The sequence below is a fragment of the Eurypyga helias genome, unplaced genomic scaffold (genome assembly GCF_000690775.1).
Source record: "Eurypyga helias isolate BGI_N326 unplaced genomic scaffold, ASM69077v1 scaffold1476, whole genome shotgun sequence".
Lineage (NCBI taxonomy): Eukaryota > Metazoa > Chordata > Aves > Eurypygiformes > Eurypygidae > Eurypyga > Eurypyga helias.
The window spans coordinates 3,183-14,123 of record NW_010255808.1 but is presented as its reverse complement, the minus strand read 5'-3'; the positions used below and the strand labels follow the sequence as shown (position 1 = coordinate 14,123).

General features: G+C 38.7%; 1 protein-coding gene across 1 annotated transcript in view; it reads left to right on the top strand.

Moving 5' to 3' along the window:
* Positions 1 to 1,371: 1,371 nt before the first annotated feature.
* TCAIM (T cell activation inhibitor, mitochondrial) overlaps positions 1,372 to 10,941 on the top strand; it is a 12,659-nt gene continuing 3,089 nt past the window's right edge. The window contains exons 1-6 of the mRNA XM_010153409.1: positions 1,372 to 1,445; positions 4,799 to 4,934; positions 5,470 to 5,623; positions 6,710 to 6,956; positions 8,448 to 8,570; positions 10,684 to 10,781. Of these exons, the coding sequence (XP_010151711.1) occupies positions 1,420 to 1,445; positions 4,799 to 4,934; positions 5,470 to 5,623; positions 6,710 to 6,956; positions 8,448 to 8,570; positions 10,684 to 10,781 (784 nt within the window). The 5' untranslated portion in view covers positions 1,372 to 1,419. The remainder of the gene's footprint in view (positions 1,446 to 4,798; positions 4,935 to 5,469; positions 5,624 to 6,709; positions 6,957 to 8,447; positions 8,571 to 10,683; positions 10,782 to 10,941) is intronic.

The window sequence follows — 10,941 nt, the reverse complement described above, 5'->3', positions numbered from 1 at the left end:
CACCGCTACGTCACCGGTACGTGTGTGGTGGGAGCGAGCCGGGCGTGGAGGTGGGGCGCGGGCGAAACTCCCGCAAAACCCGGAGGTCTTGGTTGTTTTTTAATTAAACGCGGTAACAATTTCTAAGCCGTTAATAGAGCGTTTAGAGCAAGGAACAACGATGCTTTTGTGTGGTTATATAAAGCGTCACCGCAGATTAGTGACATTCTTGGGGTTTTTTTTCCATCCTCTGTCCAAAACCCTGAAGCTGAAATGACAGAGAGCGCGCTGGTTTATTACCAGAGAGCGCCTGAATGTGTTCACCAGAACTGTTGTTAGGGAAAACCAAAGTATGGCTGTCTTGCCTCCCTGCTTGAAAATCAGAAGGTAAAAATTATGAAGTCTTCTGGGGATATCTTAGCTCAGCATCTTTTTTGTTCTCATCCTGTTTAGCAAAATATTTGGTGAACCATTTGTATTCTTAAGTACATTTCCATCCATAAGATGCACTTCTAAAACTTCGTTTTGCAAAATAGGAACTACCCTGCTGGATTAGGACCAGGATGGGTTTTCTCTGATAACTGCTCATCCCAGGTGCTTTAAAATGGCATACTTGGTGGGAACATATGATTTTTGGAAAGTGCAAAGAAAAGTACATTCAAAAAAAATAAGTGCATGGAAACATATGGGAAAACATTGCCGATGGGGAGCTTCCCTCATAATCCCTAATAACTAGGTGTACGTTTGCACTCTGACATGCCAAGTGGTTTATCACACGTTGGAAAAGGCTCGGTTGCAGTCGCCTAGTGCAGAAGTTACGGGTGAAAATTGCGGATTCGTTTTTTACGGATCTCGGCAAACTTGTCCAAGTGTCGTTGTACGACACTGTCTTTGTCTTAGGTTTTATATTGTGCCCCCATAAAATAGTTTGTGTGTAAATTTTCAAGTCTTACTGTTTGTTTGAAAAGTTTAGATTTAGCAGAGTAAACATTTACATGGAATTCCATGAACTTGTATGTGTTAGTGCTTGAAGAAAGCTTCTATGTTTGTTTGTTTTTATACTTAAGATAAAAACTGAACATCAGGAAGAGTGGAAGCATTTTCAGTAAATAACTTTATTGGCAATTTTTTTTCCCCCGTCTGGAACATCCTTAGCTGCTCATCTTTGAAACAAAACATGGTAACAACTCCTCATGTTTGTAAGACTTACAGTTTGTAGAGAAAACGGAAGGCGTTCTTACGCAAAACTTGAGGTTTTTATGTGTGACTTCTCAATTTTGTATTACTAGTAAAAGTTACTACATAAGGTTTGGAGAATGCACTGGGAAGTAACGGGGGAAAATAACTCGTGTCCCTTACTAAACAGGACTGACTTTCTTTTTTTTTTTTTAAGTGAGTTAGTGGATGGCTGCAAGTTAGCTTGACCACCGAGTTGCTGAAATGTTTTGCTTGAGAGCCGTGAGAAGGTATGGCACGTTGCTGACTTAATTTACCTCTAGCAAATGTTTGGGTGTTTGCTCATGACTTGCACAGATGTAAAACTGGTTTGGTATTTTTGCGTAATGCTTATTTCTTTGGCTTTCTCATCTTTACATCTTGAAGCGTTCAGCAGAGCATCCACAGTTGAAAATCCCCAAAAGCCATATGCTTTGTCCTCGAGTGAGATATTAAAAAGGCTCTCAAGAAAAGAAGGGGTTTAAAATAGCTTAATTATGAGAAAGTGGTAGTCTAAATCTGAACATGATATCCAATATATTACTGCATTATTGAGTTATTAAAGCTCAGTATTTCAAAATGAGTGAATATAGCTGTCATAATGAGCTTAATTGAACAAAGCTTTTCAGTGTCAAAGCTATAAGGCAAAAAGTTAAACTTCAGAGAGATGTGAAGAAAAAGTAAAAAGAAAGCTGGAGGCAATTATTTAATCAATAAATTAAATCTGTCCTAGGGTACTATTGCATAATGTGTTCTAGTGGAGATTGTGTTTCATATCTTTCAAGAAGTGGGGACGGCTGTCCTCGAAGTGATTATGACCTTGATTTTAACATGAAGGCTTTCTCTGCTCTTCAGATCTGAATGAAGCTCTTGGAACAATCTCCGCTCCTTCTGAGCAAAGCCATAAGCATCTTTCTTGCATTTTCTCTCTAAATTCATTTATTTTGTCACTTCACTTGAAGGATGCCTCAGAGTTCTCTTTCACCTTCAGTGAGCGAGTTCTTCCTTCTGTCACGCAGACTAATTTTGGCCTTTGAGCCTTTCTCTTTTAGGCGAGTTCAAAATAGACTTTTGGCTGGAATCCTGAGCCTTCCTACTAGCTTGGCAGTGGTGTTTAGATACGAAGCAAGGGAACTGAAGTTAACCATACTTGGCCATTTTTCTTGTAGAATACCAGATGGAAGTTTATGATTAATAAACTTGGAAGTATGATTAATAGTTTCCAGGTACATTGGAGCTTTTTTTTTCCCCCCCTAACTGAAGTTAACCATACTTGGCCATTTTTCTTGTAGAATACCAGATGGAAGTTTATGATTAATAGTTTCCAGGTACACTGGAGCTTTTTTTTCCCCCCCCTAACTACAGGAAATGGCATGCAGTGTAGCTCAGGAGTGGATGTAGGAAATGATGTACGAGTAAGCTGAAGAGAGAATTGAGTTCCTTACTTCCTCCTAGCAGCTGGTCCTAGGGGGATGTGGGTGTCTTGCGTGGCTGTTAATCAAAACTGCTATCAGATAGGTAGCTGGTTCACTTACTATTTTTTTCCTTTGCTGGAAAGACTTTTATTTTCCCTTTTTACTGCTTCGTGTCCACTTGCTACCACAAAGAAAAAAAATTTGTCCTCGGCAAGACGACTGGTTTGGTGTTTCAGGATACAAAATGGTAAAGCATGTGACCGAGTGGACTTTCATCCAATGTGATTTGCCTTCTTCCTTGCCAGGTCAGGTAGAGGTTTTTGTCCTGCATCACTGAGCAGCTCTGCAGATTCTTGTCCTTAAGAGCTCTTGCTCTCCTCGCAAACGTGATACTGCTGTGGTACTTCTGTGTACTGTCTCCTGCTATTTCGAGTATGCTCATGGGCTATAGTGATGACTGGTCTTAGAGTCTTCCTCAGATGCAGCCAGCAGGGAGGTAGAAGCGTGTGCTAGTAATACATTTCTGTCTTTAGTCTCCCATTTAATCCACACGCATGAAAACTGATTTTAGTCGTAACAGTTTGAAATTTCATCAGTCATCTCGCGTTACAGATTTTCTGTTCCACTTTCCTACACAAGTGCCTCCCGTTTTCATCCAGCTGACTTTTAAGACCTACCAATTAAATATTTGCCCACCTCTTAGGCAGAAAACATTAGCTTTAACTGCTTTTGTGCTTCTAATTGAAGAGCTGGAAAGGTTTACACAAAAAGGGTGATGTAAGGGTCATCGCATCTGCTTGACAATTTAACTGTCGTCATTTACCATTTGCCAAAACAAAAAATGCCACTAATGGTCTGAGCACAGATTTGTGGATTTTTCAGACTTTTTTTTTTTAATTAATGAAAGCAGTCAGGAAATTCTCATGTGTTTCTGTGTCCAGGACAATTATTTGGTATAGGATGCTGGAGAAATAGCTCTTTGTAAAACAGCCTTGCTTACTACTGCTAATGAAGCTATTAGTTTTATGTGAATCAAAAGCAGCTTTACCTCCAATCTGCCATGTATTTTCTTATTTGGGGCTTGCAGTTTGGAGGTGAAGAGTGAAACAGCAGTGTCATGCTTAGCAGGGCAGAATCCCTACCCTTCTGAGTTGCCAACTACATAGAACATTAGTCACGGAGAAAAGGGTTGGCCAGTTGATTGTTAGCCTGTGAAATCAGCTAAAGGAGAGGAGTAATCTGTCATTAAATATTCACCAAATCACATTTGCTTGCTGCTTTTATATATACACCATCTCTTGGTAATTAGTTTGCTAATCTGAATATCAGCTTTGAGCTATGGCAAGAGATTTGGGCAAGTTTTAATTCAGAACCTGTTTTTCCTTCCATTTCAGTCTTCTGTTGCACAAGTACACAAGCGTGCTCTTTTCAGAATTGTTGTTTAACTTAGCATAATTGGAGGTATTCAATCTTTTGTGCTTTTTGAACTTCCTAAAACTACTTCAACTTAACTTTTCCTTCTCATCTTAGGTGCATCAATCTTTCTCTACCACTAAAATTTCTTAGCCCTTCTTCTCTTTCAGTGAGGATCAAAGGGCAAAAAAGTACTGTCTCATTAGTTGATGTCTTCTAGAAAAGAATATGTTTGGGAAAGTAGATTGTTTTTTTTAAATGGGTACAAGTACATGGTCCTCAAACTAATGCAGAACTTCTAATTGAATTGTGATTATTACTGTGTAAAATTTAATATTAATTTGGCACTGCTTGAAAAATAATGGGTTTCATTTTTTAACTTGGAGGTTCAAAAGTTTGTAAGGTTTGGCTTTTAAAAGCAGCTTCAGCAAGAGCTACAAAAAAGGCCACTAAAGCCAGTCCTTATCATTTGAACCACTTCTTTTATTTGAACCTGCTTTGAGAAACTGGAGGGAAATGTTATTGCACTTATTTACATGTCTTTAATCAACCTTTATTATCCACCATCTCTTGAACCTGTTGGATTTGCTCTATATAAATATAGCTCTGTGAGTCCCAAGGGGAAAAAATCCAGCACTCAGACTTCTAATACCAGCTTTAAAGGATTATATTTGCAACTGTGAATATTTACTCCTTTCTGTCACATTCTAATGTAATTTATGCCAGTTTTCCACTTGATGGTTGCATCATACATAAACATTTTATTACTTTATTAGGTTATGTCTGGAGAAGATACTGCTACAGTGCATTCTTCAGTCAAGAACCTTGTCAGGAGCTGATGCCATCAATGCTCTCAGACCTTTCTATTTTGCTGTGCATCCAGATTTCTTCGGCCAGCATCCCAAAGAGAGGGTAAGAATCCTTTAGTGCGCTTTCTTTGCAAACATGTCATATATTGAGGACGGAAATTTTCTGCTGTCAGAGAAGCAGAAGTATTATTAGAATTGAATATGGCTGTTACTAGAGAACAAAAAGATGCATTTTTATCTTTAACAAGAATAGATCCCTTGAACATCCATTATTTTTTATTCATCTTTTCTGTTTAATTGTTTTAAAGAAAATACCAAACCCTTCCAGTCTAATTTATAATACATATTACTTGCTTTATATCTTTGAAATGCTGTGCATTATGTTTTAATCAATGGATTTCTTTAAGCTTGACAACCTTAAAAGTGATGGTTTGGAATGTACATGCTGCAATTTATTCATGCAAGATCATATTGTCTGCATAAATTAATAATTATATCAGTACTAGTTAAGAGCAGTGGGCAGTTTTAAAAAGCTAGTTCTGCATGTGAGATTAAAAAGGTTTAGATGAAAACTGGCCAAATTCATCATTCATGTGATGGTTTGGATTTTGGTTTGATTTTTTGTTTGTTTTAAACAGGAAGTAAATGAAAACTCTCTGAAGAGGTTAAATGGCTACTTGGAGAATCTACAGAAACCAGGATTTCGCTCCTTTAAGCCAACTCAGCTTACTTTTTATGTAAGAGAAAGAGAACCAAACTCTTCTAATGTTCAAGAATCCTTCAGTGCTTCAGGTGCTTTTATATCGTGCAGAATGTATCTTCCTGTATTTAAATTCTTTCAGACCATTACTTAGCCTTGTGCAGTCAGAATGACTTTTCAACTGAATAAAACCCTGTCAAACCATGAAAAGATGTATTGGATCAGACAGCTAAGACCATCCCAAGTAGTTAAACATCTTAAGCTTTAAAAAGCAATGAAAGAATGAGAAATTGCAAAGTTGAGGTCAAGTTACAGTATGAGGAAGTGAAAAACATAGGTTAATGTAAAGGGTGATTTTTCTGCTTTTAATGATGTCATGTTTAACTGGAACAACAGTTGTAGCAGAAGTTGTATAATACCTGATGCTTTAGTTTACCACATTGTCTCTTAGCTGAGACTACAGAAAACTTTGCTGAATTGGGAATACTGTTTTTCATTAGTTTTATTCCACATATTTGTCCCTGATGTACCAATATGCCTTATCTGAGTTTTAAGCTCTGCGTCCAGCTAGTCAAAACACTTGAGCAAATTGTGAGAGAACGCAGTGCTAGAAAATAGTGGTGTTGTGTCCGGTCTCCTTAAAGTTTAACAGTTGAACTGCCCACAGTGTTCTGCTCTTGAGTCTAATACTTAATTGTTTTATAACGGGCTAATTAGCCCACTGTAAGTGGTTGGGCTTAGTTGTGGCCAGCGTGCAAGTTTTATTCTGATGCTTCTGTTCATAGCCTGTGAAGAGCTGCTGTAGTACTACGCTTCTGCAGTGAATTATGTCCAAAGAGAGAATCAGTAATAATGTGAATTGTGAAGAGCTGTTGGACAAAACTGTCACCACTAAAGCAAAAGCATCCTTTTCTGGGTTATGCTGCATCTGTGGCTAGGTTGCCAATTTGTCCAATGAGTCAGATAGTTAAAACAGCTCTATTTATATTTTTGGACACAGAACAGTTTTAAAGGTTAAACTGCATGTGAATTTTGCAGTGATTATCAACGTAACAATGTCATAATGATTTCCAAGTACGTATGCCTTGTTTGAGTTCTTGTAAGATGAGGGAAATGTGAATGCATTTAAAATAATTTTAATTAAATAATACTAATTTTGTGGGCCTTGTATTTTATAGGGTTTCGAGCAGTGAGCTTTACATTACATACTAGGGATCTCCTGAGCACAGTATTGGATATTCTCAACTCCTGCAGTTTATCCACGGAGCATGTTCAGAGTCTGAATGTGAACTCTCAGCCCCACAAGGAAGCAAAAAGCACAGTGAACAGACCTATCAAATGGGATAAGACTTACTACTCATTTACTGGATTCAAGGATCCTGAGGAGGAACTAGAACAAGCGCAGAGAGTAGAAACAACGTTGATGTATGTAAGGCTTTTATTTAACTGGTATTTCCTAACCTAAATTGTTCTTATTCTAATGCTGAGTTTTTTAAAGGTAGTCAGTAAACATGCTGTGCAATACCAAACTTGATTGTCCAGCATGTAATTCTGTCACACTTTTTATAACTGAAGAGAGTTCCGATGAGCTCCTGGGATAACTATTGTGCCAGCAGATCTGAGGCATTCTTGTTTCTTTGCCCATCATTCATGTTTGGTCAATCCAGTTTTTGAGTTTTATGGAATACTGGTGATGATTCAGGAGGAAGCAGAGGTTCTGCTTGCTCCAAATAGCTCCTTACCTCTTACAGGGCTTGTGTAACACAAAACTATATGGCTACTAAATTTATTGTTAGTATTTCATTATCACAGACTATTGGGGGTGGAAGATAATAGATGGAAACAAAGGTTAGAATGTTTTAATTTGCCAGATATCTTGGTGTTGTGCTTCTGATTTGTTGTGCAGCATATCGAGCTTAATACTTAAATTAAGGCAGTTACAAATGCTGAACTTGGATGAAATGCAGCGTGTAACTGTGGTGGTAGTATTTTCAGAGCAAAGAATACCGCTCATCCGGCCTAGCACCTCGCAGTAAAACTACTGTAATACATGCTCCTGTGAAACACTTGACTGAGATTTAATGTACTAGAGAATATTTTTACTTATTTTTACACATTTACAAGAAATGCCACACACTGTTACATATTAACAGTCTGATTTTAATACCTAGCCATTTGGCATTGGACCACTCACTTTGCTTCCGAGTTTGAATTTTTTCACTTAAATACAGTACGAGAACGGGCGTATTTGTAAAAATGAGCATGAAAATGAGCTTATGCTATGAACATAGGCTCGATCTCTTTAAGAGTAGTTTTTTCCTAGAAATAGAATGATCTATTTATTGATAGTTTTAGATGTACTCTACGAGTCATGTTTGCCTGTTGGTGATTATTGACAAAAGAACTGTAGAACTTTGACCTGCTCAATCTATGCTTGCCCTAGCTCTGTAAGAGTTACCTAACTTAGCCCTTCCGTACCACCTCCCTTATTTAATAGTCACCTACGGTCGCTTTGGTTGGGTTGGTGTTTTTTAAAGGCAGACGTGTGGGACCTTCTGTCATTAAGGCACTAAATTCTGAAGCCACTCCCCTAAATCACACTAATTGCTCTTCTACGCCTTTCACATCTTGCAAAGTCTTATGGTTGTAACGCTGTCAGTGTCTTTTGTTTCAGTTTGATTCCCTAGTCCCGTCCCCCTCCATGGCGTTAACGGCAGGGTTTTCCTTTGTAGGTATCTTAAGCTGAAGCATTTAGCAATTTCAGTTTCTGACCTCTGCTTTTGAAAAGATCCCTTTACCTGGTAACTTGAAATAAAATGTTAATGTTAACAGTAAGAATTCAGTTAGTTGTGTGTTTGCATGGCAGATAATACAGCATGCCTCTTCCATTGGTTTGGGTTTTTTTCCCTCACTCAGATCCTGGCTAGATGATAATGAAGCAAGTGCAGTAAAAAAGCTAAAGAAGAGTTTGCCACTTAGAAAAGAACTAGAACGTTTAAAATCTGAACTCTCTCATCAACTCCAGCTCTCCGATATCAGGTAATAAATGAGACCTGTTGGATTTGCGCTAAGACAGTCAAAGCCAAGGAAGTGTTGTGCAGTACTGCGCCATGAGCTTTAAAGGCTTATTCCAGCAAAACAGCTAAATTTCGTATATGCGAAAGTGTAATTGCACTGATCAATATTTTTCTAGAAGAATTCTATTGGGACAAAAATTTCCTGTTACAGTCTGCTCAAGAAGACCACAGTGTACACTCCAGCTGAAGCAGGCACATAAGCACTTGAAAGAGGACCTGTGCATATGCGTTAGTTTGGATGTTTTGCTGGATAAAATTGCTCTGCCTGAATTGAAGTGGATATCTACAAAGGTACCTAGATTGGCAGTGAAATGCAACTTGGCACATAGTACATACTGACATCCTGTGAAGGCTCAGTAAAAACGTCGTTCTCTCTAGAGTCTTGTTTCCCACGCTCCAGGGGAGAAGGACATTTGTTTGCTTGAAAGGGCTGAAGTACAGCTGGTGATACTGATTCCTCAGGATATTTTCCAGAAAATAGTTTATCATCATCTTTTAAATTTTGATGGGGTTGTTCTGAAGTGGGATATTCAGGATGGGGAAATAGCAATGAGGGTATTCAACAGTGGCAAAATAAACTTTGGGGGATTATTTCAAGGGCTAGGCTGTGAAGTTCTCCTTTTAACTGCGAAAGAGAGAGCCGGAGGTTGTGAAACATGCTTTTGTTCCTTTCCCCTGTAAAAGACTCCGGCTTCCTTTAAGCTGAAGCAAGTTTTTGTGAACACAGTTCCTAATCCTCTGCAACAGTGCTGTGGTGGGGTTTTTTTATTTTAAGTTTCTGAAACAGTCTTCAGTATTAAATGCGTAGGTTTGGTTATGTTCATGGCTTTCATTTAATTTTCTTATAGTTTGTGCTTTTAAAATACACCAAAACTATTGTGTTCCATGAAGAGTTATTAACCCTCCAAGAGTTGTATGACAATAATCCAAAAAAGAATGGGAGTGTCAGGAATCTGACAAACAAGTGTCTTAATAGGAAACTGGTACCTGTGTTCCTGCTGCCCAGCAGTAGTGTTCAGAGGTTTGAAAAGCCACGAGGGTCCCCCCTTACTCCTCCTTTCCCTGAGTGTGTCATCAGATGGTCTGGAATGTCCCTTTGGTCAGTGGGGGTCACCTGTCCTGGCTGTTCCCCTCTTATTGCCCCCTTCAGCCTACTTGCTGGTGGAGGGGGGTGGAGTGGGTAGAGACAGCAGAATCCTGGACGCTGTGCAAGCACTGCGCAACAGCCAAAGCTGTGGTGTGTTATCAGCACTGTTTTAGTCAAAAATACGGAACACAGGGGTGCTATGAAGAAATTTAACTCCGTCCTCAACAGAGCCAGTACAATAAGGAAATGGTAATTTACCGTTTTGAGACAGTTTGATATCAGCTAGAAGTTTGTAACAGGATGTAAATTTTCGATACGCTGGGACAACTTTACAATTTAAATGCTTTTTGAAATGTGTTTAGGAGTTTTTCTGATCTGTCTGTGCTGGAAGAGATGTCAGAACTGGGTAGATTAAAGTCACCAATGTAACACCTGGCTTCTGTATGGTGTAACAAAAATTATTCCACTGTAAACTATGAATATATTTATAGATAGCAACTTACCACTGGAATCATATTCATGTTTTGGGCTAGGAACTCAAAAAAAGAAAAAGGCAATGTCCATATATATACAGTATTTGCTCCTCTGGACAAACATTACACAGCGTACAAACAAAACACATGCCACGTGACTGAACCGAATACTGGGTTGTCTGTTGCTATTTACTCACCCCCATATTGGGGAAGAGATTTTCAAGTTTTGTTCTGTCTACCAGGTTTTATATTTATTTTTCCTATGTCTGTGTTTTTTAGGACTTTTTTTTTGGCACTGTCTTTCTGCAAGGCTGTGAAATTTTACATAGGCTTTTCATCTGTTCAAGTAGCATGTGACATGGACAGCTTTTCACTAGGCCTTTGCTTTTATTACTGTTGGAGCAGGTTTTGTTTGAGTTGTCTGTGTTATAGGGCTTTCAGCTGCATTTCAACTGTGATATTTTCTCTTTTAATAATGTGGAGAATGAAATGCTTTCAATTACATTTTTATTTAGGTGGCAGAGAAGCTGGGGCATTGCTCACCGCTGTAGCCAGCTGCACAGTCTTGGTCGCTTAGTTCAACAGAGACCTGAAGTATTAAAGAATGTTAAAGGTATGTCTGTTGCTTGTACATACATTCTAGTATAATATTGATTCAAAAATAGAATTACAGAATGGTTTGGGTTGGAAGGGATCTCAAAGACCATCCAGTTCCAACCCTCCTGCCATGGGCAGGGACACCTTCCACTAGACCAGGTTGCTCCAAGCCTCCT